At 45.4% G+C, this 24,468-nt stretch overlaps 1 protein-coding gene across 2 annotated transcripts; it reads right to left on the bottom strand.

The window, feature by feature from the left end:
* Positions 1 to 7,748: 7,748 nt before the first annotated feature.
* On the bottom strand, positions 7,749 to 23,115 carry LOC120397382 (patched domain-containing protein 3-like). Of its 2 annotated transcripts, XM_039523122.1 has the most exons (4): positions 22,209 to 23,115; positions 21,049 to 21,170; positions 10,652 to 10,797; positions 7,749 to 10,055 (listed from the first exon to the last, which is right to left on the bottom strand). In XM_039523122.1, exons 1-4 carry the CDS (start codon positions 23,079 to 23,081, stop codon positions 8,476 to 8,478), a joined length of 2,721 nt encoding a protein of 906 aa, XP_039379056.1. In that variant the 5' UTR covers positions 23,082 to 23,115; the 3' UTR covers positions 7,749 to 8,475. The 2 variants fall into 2 exon arrangements, with proteins under 2 accessions (XP_039379056.1, XP_039379057.1); XM_039523123.1 differs by lacking the exon at positions 10,652 to 10,797 and having other exon boundaries at positions 9,903 to 10,055.
* Between the last annotated feature and the right edge of the window lie 1,353 nt (positions 23,116 to 24,468).

Genomic DNA, 24,468 nt, shown 5'->3' with positions numbered 1-24,468 from the left:
TTTTTCGAAATGACACATGCATGCTGAAATTAAAATAGCTTCTTTCTAGATTTTCTGACTGCAAAATTCTGGATAAGTTCATCGAAGCTGACTCGACGAAGCATGTCCGCTTCCATACACGGTAGGGAAAGTGAATCAAGTCTGTCCTGACACATTGTTGTTCTCGGAGGGTTTTTTATTCTTTTCAGCTGAGAAAAAGAGCGTTCTGTGGAGCATTTAGTAATCATCAATGTTAGAAAAATACGTAGTGCGATCTTTACATTGGAAATATACATTTTTCCGTCTTTCAATATTGTGTCATGAAGATCAATGTGACTGAATTTCATTTTTCCTGTTTCATTAAACTTTGCGTGCATATTACTGTGGAACTGCCTTACTTCTCCACAGAGATTCATGATCAAGTCAACAGGGTATGAGTCAACTAGCTTTTGGGAACCTTGTGAATATTGTTCGTCAGATAAGTCCATATCGTTTAGAAAAGAAAATCTATTTGATACTCCTTTGTACGCTTCACCTCTCCTCTTCATATGAGCTTCAAGTGTATCAATTATAGCGTAGTAAGTAGATACACGAGATTTGTCTCTAGGATTCAATGCTGTTTCTGTTGCACTGCTATCATTTGCTTGTTTTTTCCTGATTCGCTTGTGGGACTGGGCTTCTTTGTAGTTAGTATCAGGCAAGATATCTTTTGATATGTCTTCAGATCTTTCGAAATCATTCCTCATAGTGTGTAAGTGGTCTGCTAATGATTGAAAGAGGTCTGCACATGTTTTCAAATCCAATTCTTTTTTTTGGAGAGCTTGACTTGTGGGGTAAAAGTGTTGTAAAATTTCATTCCACATGGTCAACATGAATACAAACTCTAGGTCTTGCATCTTGTTTGCAATATTTTCTGCCTCTCGTATAGTTTCTCCCTTTTGTGATTGTCTTCAGCTATACTTTCTAATGCATCCACAATCTCTGAGTAGGACTCCAGAATTGCACTTGTTGCCACTGCATGTGCCTCCCAGCGAGTAATAGAAAGAGACCAACAGGATCTTTTCTCCTATTATTTACAGCATGAGCAGATTCGGTCTCTGACACATCCACACCTTCTAGAACAACGTCTGTTTTACCACCAGCAGTAGGATAATCAGTTACAGTCTCTGACACAGCCACATGTTCTGGAATGGTGTTTGTTTCACCAATAGAACAAGGGTCAATCTCAGAAACACCTACAGGTTTTGGAATGATGTCTGTGCTACTGAGAGAAGATGTTGCTGCTGATGGATTTGCTTTGAAAAATTATGTAAACTTTGGAAGATTTTGGAAAATTTCACTAGATTTTTGTTTCTTTTCTTCTGCCAGTTTACGTTTCTGTGCTCCACTCAGTTGGTTACGTTTCATCCTGCCCCTTATCTCAGTTTTCTGAACTTAAAAAAAATAGTAATTACACAACGTACACTATTTTTATGTATGTATATAATATATATATAAGAAAGAAAAAAAAACCGAATCAAATATGTTTAACTCAGAAGTATATATCAATAATAAAACATCAATTTATTGCAATACATGACAGGATCTGATTTCCTCGCATTATTTCGATCTACGTTAGTAGGACGCCACCCATCCCCACCCCCCTCAGTTTAGGTGGGGATAAGTAATAAAAAGAGAACAGGCAAATGGGGAAGAGTATGGAGTGGAGTGTAAGGAAGTCTAACAAAGTTATGATTTTTCCCATGATGACTACTTCGATGCTTTTTTTGAAATATCAAATATCAAGCATGTGCTTAGTCTGCCTATTGGGTAATCCAGCCCGGGGATGGAGTGATTGCTATATGAAATTAAGCATCCTTCAAGTCCAGGGCTGCATACCAGTCCCCTGGATCCAAGGAAGGGATGATGGAGGCCAAAGAGACCATGCAGAACTTGAGTTTCTTTAAGAACTTGTTGATTTCTTGCAGGTCTAGGATGGGCCTGAGCCTGCCTTTGGCTTTCGGTATTAGGAAATAGAAGCCCTTGCCCTTCTGCTCCTCAGGAACCATTTTCACTGCTCCCAGCAATAGGAGTGAATGCACCTCCTGTACAAGGAGATGCTTGTGAGATGGGTCCCTGAAGAGGGACGGGGAAGAGGGGTGGAAGGGCGGAGGGCAGAGAATTGGAGTGAATATCCTGTCTCTACCGAGCGGAGCACCCAACAGTCTGATGTGATACAGGCCCATGCAGGGTAGAAAGGTGATAGATGGGACAAAAAGGTAAGGTGGGATGAATCCAGTCTTTGTACTGGTGCGCTGTCCTCATGCGCATCTTCAAAAGGCCTTGTTTTGGCCTGAGGAGGGTTTAGACTGGCCAGAGAAGGGATGAGGTCTCTTTCTAGAGTTTCTATTCTTCTTTCTGTTCCTTCTGTCACTGCTTTATACACCTCCTGCCTATTTTGAGGCTGGTAACTCCTCAGCTGGGGCTGTGGTCTAAAATGCCCCCACTGGTTGGCCAGGGTGTGAAGGCCAAGAGACGTTAGGGTGGCCCTAGAGTCTTTGAGGTTGTGCAGGCAGGAGTCAGTCTTTTCTGAAAATAAAGCCTGACCCTCAAAGGGGAGGTCCTGGATGGTCTGCTGGACCGCATATGGGAGGCCAGAGACCTGCAGCCAGGAGCTCCTCCTCATGGCTACCTGAGTCACCATGGTGCATGCAGCCACATCTGTGCATCCAACGCTGCTTGCAGAGATACCAGGGAAATTAGTTTACCTTCCTCTACTAGCATGGAAAACTCTGTGCAAAAGTCTGAGGGCAGGAGTTTGGTAAACTTTTTGTCAAGGCCCCACTTGTATTAAACTTATATCTGCTGACCACCAACTGGTGGTTAGCGATGTGGAGCTGCAACCCCCTGTCGAGTAAAACTTTCTCCCAAAAAAGTCAAACTTTTTGGCCAGTTGACTTTTCGGGGTGGGCCCCTGGTAGCCCTGGTGCTCGTGCTGATTGGCCACGTCCACTACCAGGGAGTCTGGCGAGGGTCCACTCATACCTTTTTGCGGTGGGTGGGGTCTGCCACAGAGTCTCAGTGGTTTCGCTGATAGTTTTGATCAGCGGAAGTGGGATATGGGATGGCCCAGAAGGGGAAAGGATATCGACCATCGCCTCTGTTTTGATATTGAGGTTCTGGGCCAACCATCTCAGCAGCTGCTGTAAGACCTTGCTGCCCTTCAGGGCCAGGGCAGTTGATGTGCCGGCCACAGCCTCATGCGGGGAGGAGGAGGAGGAGAGGCTGACCGGTACAGGAGCCTGCTCTCTGCTCTTGGCTCCTCTGGGGTCCCAAGGAGCAAGGACCTCCGGCGCCACAGTCAGTGCTGCAGCTGTCGACTCCGTAGTCGGTGCCGCCACAGTCGTTGCTGAAGCCATCAATGCTGCAGTTGGTGCCGGAACCATCGACACGGGTATGTGGGTCGGCTGGGTCACCGTCGAAATCCCCAGTGGCCAAGGTGTGAGCATTGGCGCGAAGGACACTGAGACTACTGATGCCAATCTCGAACTGTGGCTCTGTCCCTGGCCTTCATGATAGGCCCAGAGCATCCAGAATCGCCTCTGAGGAGCTTGCCACTAGCCTGGTCACGGTGCCGGGAAGGGATGCCAGTCTCGGTGGGAGCGGGACCTCCTGCTCCTACTGGAGCACTATGACTCCACTTCCAACTCTGAGGTCTCCAAATGGGATGACCACAGGGGAGCGGAGCCCCTCGGTGCCGGAGATGGGTGCCGGAAACTGGGACACAGGAGCAGCTCCTCCACAAGGGCGGCCAGTGCCAGGAGGCGATGCGTCGGGGACAGTGCGCTCATCGCCAGCTTGCTCATTGATTGTACTGGGGCCCGAACCAGTGCTGGTAACCTCTCCTGCTTTGGAGGGATGTTGTTGCAGTAAGTGCCAGAAGGTCCAATGCAGCCTTGAAAGCCTCTGGCATGGAGGACAGCTGCAGGGTCCGGACTCAACTGGGCCCCCTCTGGGGCAGGAGTCGACATGACCCATGGCAGATGGGCTCCGGATGGAGGCTTACTGACCGCATGGTCTTTAGACCTGGTCAGAGAATGTCCGACCTCTTCTTTTTCTGGGGCACCAGAGATTCAGACCGCTGCCTCACAGAGGTCTGGGTTGTGTGTGTGAAGCCATGGCGGTGCTGAGGGTCTCTAGAGGAGTCCATCCTCAACACCGGCTCATGCGTTGAGAGCACTGACACACTGTGCATTGAGGAAGTGGTGCTTGGGGCTGGCTCCCGCGTGCCGGGTTCTGACTGAGGTCGGAGCGCTGCCTCCATAAGTAAAATGTGGAGGTACTGATCAATGTCCTTTAAGGTCCAGGGGTGGAACCCGCTGCAGATTCTACAATGCTCTCTAAGGTAACCCTCACTGAGACACTTCAAGCAAGAAGTGTGCGGGTCGCTTCTGGGCCTAGACCTGCCACAGTCTGTGCATGCCTTAAAGCTTAGGGACCGAGGCATGGCCTGGTGCTGGGGGAACATTGGGGAGGGGGGAGGGAAGCCCCCGAAAGGAAACTTATGAGCTATTTACACTAACTATACAAAGAACTGACTACTACTAGGTACACTAAAAAGGAAACTGAGGAGAACATGAGCTTGCCGAGGCAAGAGCAATGGGGAGTTCCAGCTAGCCGTGACAGACGGTAAGAAGGAACTGAGGGGTGGTGGGTCGGGAGGGCCCTATATCAAGCACCATAAAGGCGCGACTCCAGGGGTTGCCCAAACTGACTCTATGGATACTGCTAGGGGAAAATCTTCCATCTGTCGTGCACGCGGCGTGTGCACACACGATTGGAATTGACATGAACAAGCACTCAAAGAAGCTGTGGTTCCAAGAGCGTGAGGGATCTGCAGGGTGAGATGATGATGAGAGAGTCACCGCCAGAGGAGGGCACAACGCCTGGCCAGATCTAATCCCGAGGATGGTTAGGAAGAAGCGCCACTACCGGAGAGTGCACCCCATGACAGAGCCCCCTCTCCTTTCTCCCATACAGGAGATCAAATGGGGTGAATCCTGTTGATTCCCAGGGAACCTCTCTATAAGAAAATAACAGATAGGGTCACATTTCCTCTCAGTGGCTCGCCCTTTCGTCTGCATAGATTTCAGTGTTCCATTGAAGCTTGCGACCAAACCATTTGTCCCTGGGTAATATAGAGCAGCCTTCAGATGTTTTAAACCACACATTCTCCATAATTAAGTGTTTTATTTAACTGTTAATAGAAAACTCAGGGCGGGCCTACATGAAAGCAGATCTCCAGTTGCCAGAAGCTCCAATTCCTGAATTGATTTGGTAAGGTATTTTTATATATATATCAGGGAAGGTTTAGATCCTGTGTTATGTTTTTCATTTAAAAGGAAAACAACAAATCTCTAGTTAGTGATGTTAGTCTAGGTAGGGTGCATTGTAACCTCTGTGTTGTAATGATTTATCTTTGGAGTGTTATTGAAAAAGAGGAATTTTAAATTGCTATAGTGGGCCCTCTGCCAGCGGGCATTAAGGGGCTTTTAGGATCACTGCTTCATACTCGAACTGCCAGGTCAGACAGCTCTCCACAGTATGGTTAGTAGTTTTTGTCTGCCCTCTTATGATTAATGCACATTTAATATTTATCCATAGCTTCTTAGAATATATCACAGAAACAGCAAATCCTCCCTCAAGAGGCAAATACCTGGGGGATAGATAGCTCAGTGGTTTGAACGTTGGCCTGCTAAACCCAGGGCTGTGAGTTCAATTCTTGAGGGGGTCACTTAAGGATGTGGGGCAAAAGTCAGTACTTGGTCTTGCTAGTGAAGGCAGGGGCCTGGACTCAATGACCTTTCAGGGTCCCTTCCAACTCTATGAGATAGGTAGATATATGCGAGGGAAGTAAATACTGATAGGATGATGGTTGTAACATAAGAGCTACCATCCCACTTCCAATCTCTTCTGCCTTCTTCTATACTTGCAATGGCCCAAAGGGAGGGAAGTGGGCTGTCACTGCCACGCAGGAACACCATTACCATAAAAATTGATCTGATGGCAATCTGCCCTCACTGGAGGAACAATCTTCCTCTTTGTCCCTATCACAACTAGATGTGGCTGGCCAATCTGGCTTTGAAGAACCCACCCCAACTCCCCACAAGACTTCTCTTGAAGAACTGACGAGAGATGATCTCCTCTCTTGAGCTTCTGTGGAGAGGTTCTGTAGACCTTAAGAATAAAAAAGCAATATGCAGCATGGATAAACAGGCAGCTGGCTTGCCTCAGGGAAAATCTGCACTGAGCCCACATAGGGGCACTTGTAAAGCATGGAGCAACTTGTGCCCTTCATGGAATGAGGCATACCCGGACACACATGGAAGATTAACCGAGGATACTTGCAGCCATCTTTTGTGGAGTCGACATCAGCTGCTTGCCCAAAATCTGGCACACACCTGGTCTCCAAAAGAGCACACCCACATGGTGAGCTGATTCAAATGTCACATGGACTGGTGATGACATCTTCTCAGCTGCCCTCAACCTAACCCAGAACACCACTGAGCCTACAATTTCAACTCTATATGCTGCACCCACAGCCAGGATAATAGTGTATAGGCCTTCAATTCACTACAATCTCTCCTGTAGGCAGGTCAAATCAGTTGGCTCTGCCGTTACAAAAGAGATCCTGCATCTTTCCCTTGAGTAAGTGTCATTCCCTGGGAGGGGTTCAGCTGCCATATCGTCTTCCACCAGATGCACATCTGCAGCTGTCTGTTCGGTATGACACCAACAGTTCCATTCTCATGGTCAGCCTGGCAGAATTTTTCTAAATCACTCCACCGCCAATAACTAAACAGGTCCTGCAGAAGAGTGGATCTCAAGTTTAAGCCACCACCATCAGAGATCCCCAAACCATTGCATGCTGACCTGGGCTGTGTCCCAGGAGAAGATATTTCACTCTGTAATCAGCATCGGTATGTCCATCCAGTCTGGCTGATTGTAGCCTATAGCTCCTGCAAACTCCAACGCCCTGAAGGTAGCTTGTTCTATGCTACACATGGGCTGGGCCAGGCAGATTTCTCAGAGGGAAACTGTGGCAACCCTTTGAAATGCAGGGGCGGCTCTAGACATTCCATCGCCCCAAGCACGGCGGCATGCTGGGCGCGGGGGCGCCCGGCCGGTCGTCCCGTGGCTGTGTGGGACCTGCATGCAGCATGCAGGTCCGGTCGTCCGCCGTCCGCCGGCTGGACTGGATTGTGCGCGCGCGGGGGTCCGCCGGTCCCGGTCACCGCCGCCCCGCCCGCAGGACCTCTCGAGGACACGCCCCGCGCTCGCCGCGCCCGAGCCCGCCGCCCCCGCCCTCCGCTCCCGGTGACCGCCCAGCGCCCCCGCCCCGCGCGCGCCCGCGCAGCTGCGGCGCCTGCTGGCCTGCCTGTTGAAATGTCACCAAATCATCTGGTTACATTTTGGTCAGAGGGTGGCTATTAAACATGGTGGCTGCTGATGAGGCCAGATGGGTCAAAGGTGTCAACTTGGCTGCCATCTGCTGCAATAGGTCCCGGGGTGCTTCTGCTGTTGTGCAATAACCTGCTATTACCTGAGTTGCCAGTTGCTGTAGTACTTAAGTGCTGCTGCTGCTCCTAGGCCTGGTTTTCAATCAGCCACTTTAACAATTTGTCTGCTTGCATGGTAATATAGGGCACCCTACATTTAAATTTCATGACAACGTACATTATGAGAGAGCCCATATAATGCTGGCACAATTTAACATATTCTTGACAATATTTCTTTTGAAATCTTTATTGGTCATTTAACAGAGAACATATAAAATCAACAGAATACATCCAACAACATATATCCTTTATAGAATACAAGAGAGTGGTAATCTTAAAGATGGTCACTGGATTATGTCAAGCAGGGTTATAATGAGTGATAAAAGATTATGCAGCAGTGTGGAACTGGTTGGAACTCTTCAATGATCTCCAAACTTCTTAATATTTTCTGTAGCATTTTGGTAAGGGAAAGTGTCATTCTGAAGGGTTTTATCTGGACTCTACTAAAACATGCTTTTAACGTTAAATGTATTTTAACAAAGTTTTTTTGTTTGGTAATCTTCTAATATTATGATATCATTTCACTTGACTCATGTTTTCTCTTATGATCTAAGGGCTTATCTGGATGAACAGTTTGTGCATGGCAAACTGGGGTCTAATCTATAGCACACTTGCATGCTGTGCAGTAACTGTCCATGAGAACCTTGCTACAGTGCGCTAAAAGTTCCCTAGTGGGCTTTGAGCTAGTCCCATTAAGTGTTAAACTTGAACAGTACAAATCTGTGACATTTTCATACAATGCTAATTTAAATCTGCAGATTAATGTTTTGAAACCTTCAACGTGTTCTTTTTGGCTGATATGCTGTATTTTAAAGTGTAAGTAAATTTATGAGCAATCTGGATTTACTTTGGCTTCAGCATGAAGCTGTTTGAGACATTAATTGGATTTTGTCTGTTACTAAAAGAGCTGCTGTTTTTTTCCTATTGTTTTTATATTTACTCTTTTGTTTGATGATCTGCCATAAATTCCAAAAAAGGTTAAAAATACTGGAATAAAAACAAGACCATGAACAGCTCCAAACAAGATAACGAGAAACATAATCTTAAAAAATGTTCTGAAGATGTACGTTTGTGCTGCAGACAGCACAATTACTCCTAATATAGTGGAGAGAGCACCTTGTATCACGGGGTAGCCAAGAAGATACAGTGCATCAACTGCCTTCTCATTCATAGTTGACTTTTCACTTGAAACAAATGCATACGATATATGAGCAGAAAAATCTACTGAAAATCCGATGCAAATGACAAGGTTGATCATAGATATGGAATCAAGATTGACATCCCAGTATGTCATGAAACCAGCAACGCCAACAACAACAGAAGCAATAGCAAAAGTTACCCACAAGGAGCAGAGCGGATTGGGAATAAGCAGCAAGGAAATACACAACATAACTCCGGTAGCAATTCCAATATTCTGAATGGTATTTGGCACTATTACGATATACTGATCATAGTATATAAATGAGGGGTGATATACCATTAATGGGATCTTACAGTCCTTGGCCAGGTCTCTTAATTGGTGTAAAAGGTTTTTCTCATCAACTGCAGTAGTAACGTTCACTGTTTGAATGAAAAAACGTGAGGCTGCTATTTCCTTATAGCGAATATCAATGTCCCATTCAAACTCTGGAAATAATTTATATAGTTCAGATAAATTACCCATGAAAAACGCCTTAGTATCTATATTCAGTGAACCAATTCTAGCAACATTCTCATACATTCGTAGCCATGACTCTGAGAGACTCTTGTCCACGTAGGAGTTATTTTCTATAGACTCCATACAGTTCTCAATGTCATTACGAATGGATAGATTCCAATAAGGTACATTTTCTGTGATAGTGACCATAATCCTAGGACCGTACTCTGAGAAATATTCATCTTCCCAGTCATAGTACCGAATGACATAAGAATCGTCACTAGCCAGATTTCGCAGGTCAATACCTTCCTTCATCTGAGTACACCCATAAATACTAGTAGCCAGGAACCCTCCATACAGCAACACCACAAACACTTTGGTCCAGATCTTTGTAAGGAAAGGACCATAATATTTCCTAAAGAATTTGTTCATTGGATGTTCACCTTCTCCCCCAGAAGATTTATCAGAAAAGCCTCCTACACAGCATATGTTGTACAAGTAGGAGCGATGAGGCTGAACAACGTCCTTCACTTTTGTGAAAATTAACCAGTGTCTGTTGCCTTCTTCCCTTTTACCATTTAAAGCAAGGACAGCTCCTACGAATGTGATGTTGTATATATAGCAGAAGATGAAAGCAGTTCCTGTGTAGAGACAAAAGGACTTCACAGATGGAAAGGAAGTTATCATCCCTATGTAGAAGGCTAAAACATCAGTGAGAGTGGTGATTGTGATAGACACTGCTGCCTCTGCATAAGTTTCAGCCATCCGCTTTTCAATGTTATTTTTAGGATTAGTCTGTTGCCAGCAGGAGATCATAATGAACATGTCATCAACACCAACCCCTACAAAAGAGAAAAGGTTAATAGCTTATTGTACATACCATCAATATCAATTCTAATGGAAAAGAGCAAAATTGCAAAACAAGCAATGACTTAAGCTGAGCAATAAGCATTGTGTTCACACTAAGTGAAGTTATGGACCCACAGAAAATAAATGCCATCCATCCCTTCCATATACAAGGTAATGTATTACATTTTCCCATGGTGAGATCTCTTTAGGTGAGGTCTCTCTTTCTCTCTCACCACATTTCTCTGAAAGAGAAAGCACGCCCAGGATAATGAGGTAGATCCCTCATCCATGCTATGGAAAATACAGAACTGCTTTTGGAAGCATGAACCCACCTTCAATCTCACACTAAGCTGAATGACCCCCTGCTACTGTACCTCCTGCTATAAACCATTACAAGTGAACCCTTATTTTGCACATTCTGCACTGTTGAATAACAGAATGGATAAACACCTGGAAAATGACTATCGTACCCAGTGGTCTTAACTTGTAATTGTGCTGATCCCCGATTCATGCCATGTAACAATAATCTCCCACTAGGCACATTTTGCATTTCCATTTTTTCCATCAAGCCCAATTTCTTTTCACTTACCCAATATAAGAAATGGTGCACTTGCTACAGTCATGTCAAATGGTGCCCCACAGAACAGCAACAGTCCAAAGCTGCTTAGCACAGCTAACCCAGAAGACAGCACTCCAAAGGCTGCAACCCACCCTTTATTTCGTACACAGTCAACCCTGGAAAATTGTGTACAAAGCATCTTGTTAAGCTTTTAAATGCTGTGGTATTATATTATATAATTATATTATAAATAATATAAAATATGCAATAGAATGCAAAATCCTTATAATACATACATTATAATTACCATGTTTTGTAAAAGCAACTTTGGTTACATGATTCTCATTAATACTTTAATGAGAGCATCAGGTATTAACATTTTAAAGTCACAACATGGGCCAAATCAGTCCTTCAGTTTAAACTGCACAACCAGTGACACAGTGTAGGTGCAAGAGTTTAACTGACAGCAGAATTGTTGTAGCTCTCTATTCCCCCATCATACAACAATGAGTAAAAAGAAAGCAATATGATGCCACCTATTGGGAAGCAAAGAGTTGTGAAATTCTGCCCTGATATGTAAACCGCAGTTTTCTTTGACTCCTAGGCTCCTTGCCTGAGACCTGTGGAGTCTTTTTTCCTGTTCTCTCCCTCCTTCTGCCTCTCTCTCACTATCTTGCAGAACACTAAGGAAAAAGAGAAGATAAGAAAAAGGAAAGGAAATGACCAGAAGCAAGAAACCTGACTGGAGAGAAAGGATGAAAGGCAGTGCTCTGAGCTCTGCTGCCGAGCACCTGTGTTTTGCGGGGTGGGAAAGGCTCAACTGGGGCCGTCATTCAATTGGACATTATGACTCCCACCTCTGAGGTGGATGCCAGCATGTCTTGTCTTTGCCTCTCCTATGAGCAGCAAATGGGCTCCCCTGACAGGAGCACGTTTGGCTGTAGTACAGTGCCTGTCTGACAGATTGATATGAGCACCCTGCCTGGGCCTGAAGTCCAGCTTCACAGCTTACACAGCTCTGTGATAGCTTCTCTACTCTGCACAGAGTTCAGGGGTCTCCCAGATGGTCCCAGTGCTGGTGAGTCCAAATTTGACAAACTTTATCGGTAGGTGTAGACGTCCGCTGTTGGGGGTCGCCCCTCTCTGGGGCGACTGGGAGCCAGGCCACCTCACTACACGAGTCCCGTGAGTGGGCGGATTAGCCTGGTGGGACAGGAAACCGTCAGGGGCTCAGGCCCTCCGGGGAGGGCTGAGCAAGTAGTTCCGTATTAGGCCCAGGCCCTAGGTCAGGGCAGAGCAGCAAACAACAGCTCAGGGCTCAGACCTGAGCATCAGGGCGAGGGGGAGACTGCCACCTATGAGTGGGGTGGCAGGGGGGACGCAGGCCCGCCCACTCCCCTGCGTCCCAGCCCGGAGCCCTAACAGCGGCAGGCAGCCTGCTGCTGTGTCAGTGGGGATCCTGGCCGCAACACACTGACATTGGCTCTGGGTGTTCTGCAGCCAGACTAGGATCGTCTACCCCCGGGCTACTTTCGACCTCCCCCTCTACCAGCACCTGCATCTCAACGGCGTCTTCCCTGGCGTCCAACACCATGGGCTCCTCAGGATACTGAGCGAGAGGTAAACTGGGCAGCTTCTCTGGGTCCCTTTGTACTGGTCCATTTACGGGCTCTTCTGGCGTCTGGTCGGCATCCAGCGCAGGAGGCATAAGGTCATTGCACTGCCCTCAGCCAGTCCTTGGGTCGGTCACAGGCGGCAGGAGTCTCCCCAGCAGGAGCTAGGGCATCAGCATCTGGCCTCTCCGGTGGCCAGGCAGCTTCTGAGCCCTGCGGTTGGGCTTTTATACTTCCTGCTCTGCGCCGTGACCTCTGGGGGGCGGGCGCAGGCTCCAGCGATTCTGCCCACTTTGGCATCTGGAACTTGTCCCTCTCTGGGGCGGCTGGGAGCCAGGCCGCCTCACTACAGTAGGTAATAATTTTTCTTTTGGCCTCGTCATTTAGTACATTGCTTGGAAAAGGAAACTATGCAAGTTATGTTGGGAATGTATATCTTAGTTTAGTGTGAAATACATTATTTTAGTGCATCTGTGTCCTTCATAAATGAAAACACAGGGCTTGATGTGGCAAGGTCCTGAGGATTGTGAATCCCCCCGCTAAATTCAGCAGGAGTAAAGAAAACTCCATCTCTAGCTACAGAATCCCTTGATACTATGCCCATCAAGGCAGTATCTAAGCATCTTGCAAGAGATGCTCACTGCCTTTCAGAATCCACCTCTCTAGCAAATGCTATGAAAATGTCCTGCTGATCATTTACACATGATGAATGCATGACTACGTGAACCGTTTCTTTAAAGCTGTCACAGAAAACCAGGCAGGAAAGGGTTGGGGAAAGTTGTAGATAGAAACTCTACAGTGAAGCAGAGAGGGATAGCGTGGCTTTAGTGATAACGTCGTTTTCCTTATTCAAATCGAGTTTTTTCTGCGAGGGGACAGCATCTTCTGGGATTCCTTACATTTGTCACATGACATAATGTTAGACATTGACTAATTTTGGACATAAAAGGAAAAGAAAATGCCAAAGTTCCTTCTCTCCACAAGTCTTTCAGTCCAGTACCTACATGGAATGCCCTGAGTGGAAGGAGCATATCACAAGATTCTGAGACATAAAGATGCTTACCACAGGGAACAGCAATGCCCAGGGAAGTTCACGAGGCGTGAAGCTGTAAATGTTTATAAATGGATTAAAAACTCCCTGACAGCTCACAAAATGTAATTACAATTGAGAACTCATCATCAAGCAGGTGTGTGTCCAATAACAAGAAGGCAGGGGATTGTAGCCCTAAGGATTAATCTGCTGGTCTGTATAAATATCTTTCTTATAAATTTGAGTATTTGATGTAATAGGCTTATAGATTTATATTAAGAATAAGTTTGGTTGTAAGGCAAGAAGCTCAAACATCCTGTATGTGACGCTAAGGCAACTCTAGCACATTTTGGGATCCTTACTCAGAAAACTAATAGTAGACAAAATACCCATGCAGATGTCTAGAGACTTTTGACTGAACCAGTAACAGTAAAGGGTGGAAAAAGGGGATTTTTGCCCACAAATCTAACAAGTACACCACAAATGCGTACATACCTGTCATTCATACGCACATACATACTAGCCTATGGGGCAAGTGTATCCTAACATTTCCGTGGGAGAAGGATGAAGTTTGGGCATAGGAGGAAGGATTTCCGACTAATGCCCTATAAAAAAGTGAGACAGCTCACTATTAGGGAGGCAATCTACCCATCTATCTGCTCCCGTCTACTCTTCATTGCCTCCACTTTCAACTATGTATCGATGCTACCCACCTACGACGGCTATTAACTATTAATAGGCTGTATTATTATTTCTTTTCAAACTGTAAGTCTATTTCATTTTAAAGCATACATAGTGAAATAGAGAGCAAATAGCTCTGCAATAAGCTTCCTCTACCAGAGGTGTGAAAACGGAAATTGCTACAGGTGAGGCCCATATTTTCTAGCACTGGGTTATCAAAACAGGGTATAAGTACTACCCAAGATTGCAGCTTATAACATTGTATTATCATAGATATAGCTCTTAAAGAACTGTCATACTTGTAATTCTGTAATCCTAACTGTTTTACCATTTGCTTACCATTTCATTGATTTTAATAAAAAGGTCTTTATGACTAAATCTGTCTCAGTGTAAGCTCCTGTCATGACCCCGAAGTTCCTTTTATAAACTCTGTGAAGCTTGATTCAGGACGAACTTTATCTTCCGATCAAACATATTGGTGAGGCAAACCCATACTATTAATATCCAATAATTAGTATTAATATTATTAATTAATATAAAATTAATTAATCAAATAAAATGAAATTAAGTGGATAAATTATATCAACACTACTAACACACCCCAAATCAGGCTACAGGCTGGCAAGCCAGGCAGGAGTTTCGAGGAGTGTGTGACAGGAATTTTCAGGGATTCCAGGCATCCCTGGACCCTTAAGACATCTCCCCTGAAGCATAAGTAAATGGTTAAAATTACAGTGATTGGCAAACTCTGTCTCTCTTAAGCAAGAGAGCAGTAAGCTTAACTTTCTGTGGCTGCGGCTTGGCTGCCGTCCCAATATTTCCGGTTGTGTATTGTGGTTTTGACTCAGAAGTTTAATTGTAAGGTTTTTAAGTATATTACTGCAAAATAAAGTGATAAGAGTTTTGATTAAAGTGATATTATTTAAAGTGATACGCACGTTTAAGGGGTTTTGTAAAGGTTGAAGTTATAACGAATGGTACCACCAAGATATTAGCAGTAGCACTGGATCCGATGATCCACACTAATGGTGGCGGGGGAGTTGACAAAGCAAGGTATTAATTGCCACCAGAAAAGGCTGCAATTAGTCAGAACAGCTCAAAGATACCTTATCTCAGTCCCCTTGACTCTCCCGGACTGCACCTCTGATCCGTCTGCCTTAGTATTCCCACGATATTTGGCAGGTCCCGACAGAGGGGAAAGATCTCTCAATTTGCTACGAGCCATCGAGAGAAGAGAGGGAACTTACCCCCATCCCTCTCTTACTTGGGACTTATGATTTAAAGTGTAAAACCGGTTAAGGGGTGTTGACTAAAAACTCCCTGACAGCTCACAAAATGTAATTGCAATTGGGAACTCATCATCAAGCAGGTGTGTGTCCAATAACAAGAAGACAGGGGATCCAACACCAGCCAAAAGTGATCATTTGGGCAAGCAATCCCATCATGCTGAGTACCTAGGCAGGGTGAGTGTGCCCATGCAAAGGAGATCAGCTCCTGAAGCCCTCTTCTACAGCTCATCACTAGGTGTCAGGGGTGAGCACATTCAGACTCTCCTTACATTTTTAATGAACATCATCAGCATGGAAGCATGTCCTGTGGAATGGTGGCTGAAGCACAAAGGGGCATGCGAATGTTTAGCATATCTGGCACATAAATACCTTGCAATACCGGCTAAAAAATTGCCATGAGAACGCCTGTTCTCACTTTCAGGTGACATTGTAAATAGGAAGCAGGCAGCATTATCTCCTGCAAATGTAAACAAAGCTGTTTGTCTTCTCTTAGCAGTTAGCTGAACAGGAAGTTGGACTGAGTGGACTTGTAGGATCAAGTTTTACATTGTTTTGATTGGAATGCAGTTATTTAACAAAAAAAAATCTACATTTGTAAATTTCACTTTCATGATAAAGAGATTGCACTACAGTACTTGTATGTGAGGAATTGAAAAATAGTATTTATTTTATTTTTACAGTGAAAATATTTGTAATAAAAATAATAATATAAAGTGAGCACTGTACTCTTTGTATTCTGTGTGGTAACAGAAATCACTCTATTTGAAAATGTAGAAAAACGTAAAAAATATTTAATACATTTCAATTGTTATTCTATTGTTTAACAGTGCTATTAATTGTGACTGATTTTTTTAATTGCGGTTAATTTTTTTGAGTTAACCATGTGAGTTAACTGCGATTAATCGACAGCCCTAAGAAAAAGTAATAAGGATATGGGAATGTGTCTATGGAAGCAAAGAAGTCAGAGAAATATCCTAAGCAAGAGTGCCTATTTTCTGCAATCGCTTTTCAAAGACAGCATTCATGAACAGGCTTTGATCTCAAAATTTACAATATTATTGTTAAATTAAAAATTGATTCAGAAGCAGAGGCAACTTTTTTTTGTGAAGAGACTTTTAACAAGATAAGTTTCACTTTGAAGTTGGACCAGCAGAAGTTACTGTGCTCAACAGCCCCACATGATAAATAAGTCGATGGGTCAGTTCAAAGTCTGGACTAGCTGTAAAAATCAAGGAGTATGTGTTTGATCTGTTTGTCCTTAGTGGAGTTACTGCAAGTAGCCTCATGGACCAAACCATAATCCATGGAGATGGTTCTCACAAAACGCTGGAAAAATCAGTGTGGTGATCCACTATAAAGGAGGACCTGTTCAAAGTACCCGTTCAGAAGTAACGGGGCATTTTACCTGGTTCCTAACTCAGATGACTTCTTGTGTGACTGGAAAATGGTACTCACACCACAGCCTTAGTGCAAGGAGATAATCCTATTGAGAAGTGTCAGTCCTACTGAGTCTGAATCTATCCTGCAGAGATTTGATATTTCAAGTAAATCAACTGGAAAAACCCTCCTGAAGGCCAAAAGATGACCAAATCTGGCTAAGTAGTGAAGTTGGTGACTCTTCTGGATTTATAATATAGTGTTAAATATTAATTAAAACATTTTTATACAGAAAAAAGTGTGTGTGCTGGTGGCAGGAATGTGAGGATGTGTGTGCCATTTTGTTACATTTTAGCAGGATGAGGCAGGGAAAGGTTCTGGGCAGAAGCTCTGAAGTGAAGCGGGGAGGGGGAGAGAGAGAGAGAGAGGCAGGGTAGCTCTAGGGATAATACTGTGTTCTTTATTAGAAAAAAGTTCCCTTTTCAGTGTTAAAGAAAAGTGACTGCTTCTGTGATTCTTTATTATTGTCATGATACATTCAGTGAGTACATTGTATATTAGATTAAACAAGAAAGAGCAAAACCTCTGAAATATTAAAGAGTAATATTGATAAAAGAGCTGCATTTTGCTGTGATTTATTTTAGGAATGTAAGTATGGACATGAAATCTTTCTTTTGTGCTCACCAAAAGACTGATCGCATGATGGATTTCTGAAAATTGTATGTGTTCAAAAATCTTTCAAAAATCAAAAAGGCAGAGTTAAACAATATACAGTTCAGCCATTTAAATACAGGCTAAAACACAAGAAAAATAGTCCTGTAATAAAAGTTGATTTAAATAATGCAAATAAAGAAAAGTCAATTAGGGCTAAATTATTCATTCCTCAATAGTCGGTAGACCCACAAATGGAAGTTCTTAACTGAGGACAGAAGCCAATTAGTCCTAATTTTGTCATTTTTAGTCTGACTTTTTTAAAGACTAACTTTAAAATGGTTTGTGTTTTTAAATGGTGTAGGGATAGTTATGAAATTAAAGATTTAAAGTTAGCTTAAGTTTGGTTAAGAAAATAATATATTTGCTTTATGATTTGAGGTTAGTAAGGAAAAGGCCCCAATCAACAAGTAAAAGAAGGCTTTGAGAATGATGATTTATAAGATTAGAATGTAGTATGGGATGGATGTATGGTTCAAAAAGTAACTATAGAATAAAGTGCTGTAATAACAAGACTGTGACACCCTGGCACCCCAATATTCACCACTATCAAGTAATTAGGATATGCTCTGTACAAAGTACGCCTTGTGAGGTATCATTCTAAAAGTCTTGATCTGCTAGACATTAATATCTCATTGGATTGTATGTGCTATCGTCATATGTCAAGTTATGAAGTTTGGCTATGTATGTGTTACTGAAACACGTTGTGAGGTTGAAAACTCCCACAAGCAGCCTTTCAGGTACAACAGTAAAAAGGCCAAACGTGATGTTGGCTTATTGAGGAAATGCACACGAGCACAAGGATTACCCCAGGAACTGTGTACAATAGAAACCTCTCAGAGATAGCACTACACAATGAGAACTGTTTGACCAGGTCACAGCAAAAGAGCTTTCCAGCAAGTGGGAAGAAGATATAAAAGGGGGACAATGACATCATGAGGCTATCTCATTCCCCCTACAACAACACACCTGGAAAGACTGAGGAACAAAGACTGACCTGTGGGACGTGATGGTCACAGGCTAGAGAGATTTCTAGTCTGTGAATGAAAACCTGGGGAAGCCAAGGCAGCTTGTGCCTTAAGACTCTGCCAGCCTGATTATCATTCAAAGTGTGAATTTCCTAATTCATATCCTACCTATCTAGTGTGTCAAGCTCAATTTGCGATTTTGTTTATTTGCTAGGTAATCTGCTTTGATCTGTTTGCTACCTCTAATAATGACTTAAAATCTATCTTTTGTAGTTAATAAACTTGTTTTGTTTTATCTAAACCCAGTTTGTGAAATTCATAATGGGGGAGGGGGAAGCTGTGCATATCTCTCTCCACATTGAGGGAGGGGGTGAACTTCATAAGCTTACACTGTAGAGTTTACTATGCTGTGCAAGATGGTCTAATTTTGCATTTATCCTCCAGAGGGCTGTGTGCACTTGAGTGCTGGGCCATTTCCTAGCCCAGTCTTCCCATGCAGAGCTCATTGCAGTGTCTGTGTGAGACTTCAGCTGGCTGTGTCGCTACCTGTGTGTGTGTGTATGCGTGCGCGCAGGAGGAGGCCAGAGAGCCTGGCTCTGCAAAAACAGTGTAAGGGAGCCCAGGCTGGTGGAGCAAGTGGGCTCAGTGAAACCCTAGTACATCAGGTGGCACCCTACATGGGGGGGTCCAACCCATCACAAAGACAAATAAAAGAGGTTTTAAAAGGAACAAGCACAAACCTTCCCACTTTTCTACTGGTAAGCAAAGGCGGGGGGAGGAGATAATAAAGAAAGGCCATGGTGGAATAAGGATAAATTGCTTCAAACTGGGTTTTTGCTAATTCTAGCAAATTAGCTGAAGGATATAAAGAGAGCCATGAACCTGGAGAATCTTTACCAGATCCAGCCCAATCATGCTAGGGCAAAGCAGAATGAGAGGACTGTTCTTTGGTCTGGTCTATCTGTAAGTATAGTCGATCATATAATTATGAATGCACGTTACTGCATTGGATGTAGTAAATTACTTATAGTCTAGGCCTGGGGTGGGCAAACGTTTTGGCCAGAGGGCCACATTAGGGAACAGAAATTGTATGGTGGGCCATGAATGCTCACAAAATCAGGGTTGGGGTGTGGAAGAGGGTGCAGGCTCTGGGGTGGGGCTGGGAATGAGGAGTTTGGGTTGTAGAAGGGTGCTCCGACCTGGAATTGATGGGTTTGGAGAGTGGGAGGAGGATCAGGGCTGGGGCAGAGGGTTGGAGCATGAGGAGAGGCTCAGGCGGTGCAGGCTCTGAGAGGTGCTTACCTTAAGGGGCTCCTGGAAGCAGTGACACGTCCCTTCTCTGACTCCTATGCGGAGATGCAGCCAGGTGGCTCTGCATGCTGCCCCATCCGTAGGCACTGCCCCTACAGCTCCCATTGGAGCACGTAGGAGCTGGAGCGGGGCCATGCCGCGGCTTCCAGAGGCCACGTGATGCCACCCCGACCCTGCACCCCGGCGGGAGCGCCGAAGAGGGGCTGAGTCACGTGGTCCCAGCGCCCTGGTTGGAGTGCCGGAGCAGGGCCGAGCCACGTGGTGCAGCTCGCGGGCCATCTTAAAATGGTTCACGGGCCAGATCCAGCCCGCGGGCCATAGTTTGCCCACCCTTGGTCTATTCATTTTCTAGTTTTTGTTTTACATGAAATGTTGATGTACTGAATCCTAAAACCAGACAAACAGGTTATACAGGTTTCACAAACAAACCTGGAAGAAGAGATTTTCCTATCCCTAGAAAAAACCAGAAAATTCAGCAAAACATGAAACTCAGCAAAACACACACATTCATATTACAGCTTTTTCTTGAACATTTCATACCTATTTTTCTTTGTTTTGTACAAATGTTTTCTTCCATTCAAGGATAACATAATGAAAGGTTGATCTCACATAGGCCAAAACTAGAGCTGCATAGTATGCAGGAAGGGAAGCTTTGCACCTTGGAACCTGGCAGCCCAGGATCCTCATTTTGGTCATTGACAACTGCCTTCAATCCATATTTCAGATTCTCCTGCAATGGAGCAGGTATAACTAGTTATATAGGAAATAGTCCCTCACACTCTTGATGGAGGACAGGATCAGCTATAAGGAAGCCTATGAAAGCACACACATCCCTTATTTTTCCACCTTTACTTTTTTTGTCTGTGTAAGTGTCCTGTGTAAGTGTTCAAACATAGGTACATAGAAAGCATTGCCTTGTCCACATACCTGTGGTGGCCTTTTGCACACCTGCTCTGGTGGCCATGGCCCTCTGTACCTTGCAACTGCTACTACAGGATTGGTCCATCTGTGCTAAATTACTTCAGTCATAATGCATCTGCTTTTCAGTACCAGATTTGCATCAAGTCTTGCCTTAAAAATATAGATATGGGCACGTTTGAGCAAATTCTTACTCATGTGAGTAGTTCTCACTCGGGCAAGATGTCTGACTACACTACAGCTACTCGCATGAGTAAGACTTTAAGGCTCACCTACCATTTTTGTATCAATATGAATAGTCATACACTTTAACTATTAGGAGTAGACCCTCAACCAAGGACTAGGGCTCTGTTGTACTACTAGGCAAGAGAGCCGTTGTCTCAAATTACAAACTCTTATTTTTCAGCTGGAAAAGAAGAGTTTGTAATTCAAGTAAAAGGTAATTTAAATAAAATATAAAATATATAAAGGATGTGGCAAAGTAAAGAAAAGAAAAATAAGTTCATAATCTTAGAAGAAAAGCGCTTACCTTAAACAAGAAATAATGGAAAAGGTTATAGTTAAGAAGTATGTTATGGAAAACAGGGGGATCACTTTCCTGGTATTTCCTTCAAACTCTTCTTGTCTGGATATTGAGGTAAAGTAAGCCACCTGCCATTAAAAAGAATATAACAGGTTAAATAACATTTGTCACTGCTCTTGTATTGTATGCCTGTGTTTAAAACATTATAGGAATAAGGTTCAAAGAGTCTATTTTAATATCTTCATTATCATTTTAGCTGTAATTAGCTGTCAGCCATAGCTAAAATCACCCATTAAGATTAGAAAGAAATTAGCACACAGTTAAGCACAGAGCCCAAGAGAAGATGAATGACGGTGAGCAACGCATTTGGTTGAAATAGTTTGGACCTAGGCCTGCAATCTTTATTCAGGCAAAATTCCCATTGAACTAAATGCTAGTTTCACCCTCTGCCTTTACACTCTTCAAGGAAAAGAACAGACTGAATTAAAGCATGCCACATGTTCAGGGTTTTTTTTAGAGGGAAACTGGTCTGGGTCCAATTGTACAGGTACATCCTCTAACACTTTGAAATCAACAGAAGGAATGAGGTGCACTAGGAATACAGGATCACCTTAGCTAACTAAATTTTAGCTTCTTAAACATACTAGAATGATGCTATTTCCCACACTGTACCACAGTTCAGCGTGTGTCAGTGATGGTGTTGTGAAGGCCTCATCCTGCCTGCTAACCACCCTCAGTCTCCATGACATCACTGAGAACTGAAACTGGCTGGCAGCACATTTCAGGAGGTACCTTCACTGAAGGGGATCGACGGAGGAAAGCGGGACCCCTCCCTGCCCCAAGAACCGCACAGTGTCTGTGGCCCGATCCTGCACTTTTGAAGTCTTGAGGGAAAAACCCCTCTAGCTTCAGTGCCAGCAGCGTCTGGCCTTAAACTGAACACAAGGAGAGGGCACGTTCCGACCTAGCCCAGGGCAGGTGCAGCACAAGCGGCCCCTCCCTTCGGCATTTCAGCGCCTTTCCTCCCAGGCCGGATCCGTGCTTGGGTGCCGGGTTTGGGAACAGAGCCCGGCGCCCCCGAAGCGGGGAGGCTCCAGCCGGAGGCTCCCGTCCCGCTGCACAGCCCGGGGAGGGCTCCGTACCCCGGGGGCTGCTCGGCACCGTACCTGGACAGCGGTGAGATTTAAAGCCTCCAGCTCAGCCGGGATGCGCTTGAGGAAGTTTTCCAGCCACTGCAAACTCCTCTCTCGGTCCGCGGCGTCGTCTTCTCGCAGGTAATAAACCAGCCTCAGGGCTTTGGCTGCCTGCACCCGGGAGGCGCCCGCTCCGCGAGCCAGCTGAACGCCTCCTAAGAAGGTGCCCATGAACACGCGGCTCCCGAACACGGGGTACGTGAGCTGCCGGAGGAGGGGCTCTAGCCGGGCCGGCTCGCCCTGCACGGCCGCCAGGAGCGGGTTGGGGCTGCTGCAGGACCCGTTGCTCCGGACGCACAGGTCCGGGTAGGAGAGTTGGGTGCCTGGGTCCCCCCCGGGAACAGCGAGGCGCTGCACCGCCCCGTCCAGCCGCAGGAGCTCCCCGAAGGCTCCCGCCGTCAGGAGGTTGTTGCCGGAGGCGGAGACCGCGATGAGGGAGGCGAAGGCGCCCTCCGTGAGCAGCCTCTGGCCGGAGAAGCGCTCGGAGTCGCGGGTCGGGAAATGCTCCCGGGCAAAGCGCCGCTCGCTCTTGGCGGGCCCCCCGAGCGGCGTGAACTGCCCCTCGATGTCATTGGCGCGTCTCTGCGGCAAGAAGCGGAAGCCCGCGCCGAGCCCGCCCGAGAGCAGCAGCGAGAGCAGCAGGAAGGGCCACGGGTGGGCGCCGACCAGCCCCCCGAGCCGGGCGAAACGCCGGCTGAGAAACAGGGCAAAGGTGTCGTGCGGGTGCGGGGGGAGGGTCGGTTCGGGGCCGGGACCTGGTTCTGGGTCCAACTCGGAGCCCATCTTCCCGCTGCCCCGCCTCGGCTGCTGGGTCCCGGCCTTCGCGCCCGGCTCCTCGGGCCCCATGGCCTGTCCGCTGCGCCCCGCTCCTGGCTTCCTGCGCCCCCGGCCCCGCTCCCTGCCCCGGCGCGAGCGGGTCCCGGCAGGGGAGATGGGCGGCGGCCGCGGAGAATCACGAGGCCAGGCCCCGAGCCAAGTTTTGTTTGAGACTCGGGACCGGCCGCGGAGGCCACAAAGGATTCAAAGAAAGGGAGGTCGGGAGCCGGGGCACAGGTGCGTTGTCTGGGGGAACGTTCCAGGGCGGTTGGCAGGAACCGTCACACTCAGGGCCCGTGTTGTGTATTAAACGGCTCCCTGTAGGAATGTGCTGCTGGTAGCAGTTACTGATACGCAATGGATTGTAAGAAATTGCTATTGTAGTAAACTGCTACCTGATGTAGCAAATTCCTACAGGTAGCAGTTTCTTGCACTGTAATCTATGTGAAATTGCTACGTGTAGAAATGTGCTATCTGTAGCAGTTTATGTATACGTATAGCTTGTAAGAAACCACTTTTGTAAAAAGATGCTATTTCCCTTATAGGTCATGTTTTCTAGACCTTCATTTTTTTTCTCTTCTCTGGACTCTCTCCAATTTGTCCACATCTTTCCTGAAATGTGGTGCTCAGAAAGCTGGACACAATACTCAAGTTGAGGCCTAGTCAGCGCAGAGTAGAGCAGATATCTCAGGATGATGTTCTGTTTTTTTGCATAGATCCCTTTCCAGACTACTCATATTCAGCTTGTGGTCCAGATCCCTTTTTGCAGTACTTCTTCCTAGGAAGTCGTTTCCCATTTTGTATGCATGCAGCTTGTTATCATTCACAAACTTGATAATTGTACTCTGTATGCCATTATCTCAATCATTGATTAAAATTTGGAATAGAAATTATCCAGAACTGATCCCTGGAGAACCCCACTCGTTATGCCCTTTCAGCCTGTGAATCACTGATAACTACTGTTGGAACTGTTTTCCAACAAATTTTGCACCCATCTTATTTTAGCTCCATCTAGGTTGCATTTCCATAGTTTGTTTATGAGAAGGTCATGGGAGACAGTATCAAAAGCCTTACTAAGGGCAAGATAGACCGGTCCTACAGGTGGCATTTTCACACACACACACATTATAAGAAATTGCAATCTGTAGGGATGTGCTACCTGTAACACTGCAATCTGATTAAGATAATCCCTACAGATAGCAGTTTCTCACACCATAGAGATATGTGAGACTGCTGTCTGCTTGAATTAGCTACATCAGATGGCCTTTTTTTAAGCAAAGTAGGACCTGTTGCTGCTGCAGGTAGCACAGTCCTACAGATTGCAGTTTCAGACACATACATGTTAGAAACTGTAATCTGTAGGGATGTGCTACCTGTAACACTTGCTATCTATATATGTGATAAAGTGAATGTCTAC

The sequence above is a fragment of the Mauremys reevesii genome, linkage group 2, assembly GCF_016161935.1.
Source record: "Mauremys reevesii isolate NIE-2019 linkage group 2, ASM1616193v1, whole genome shotgun sequence".
Lineage (NCBI taxonomy): Eukaryota > Metazoa > Chordata > Testudines > Geoemydidae > Mauremys > Mauremys reevesii.
Note: the sequence above shows the minus strand (reverse complement) of the source record. Positions and strands in the feature narration are given on the sequence as shown.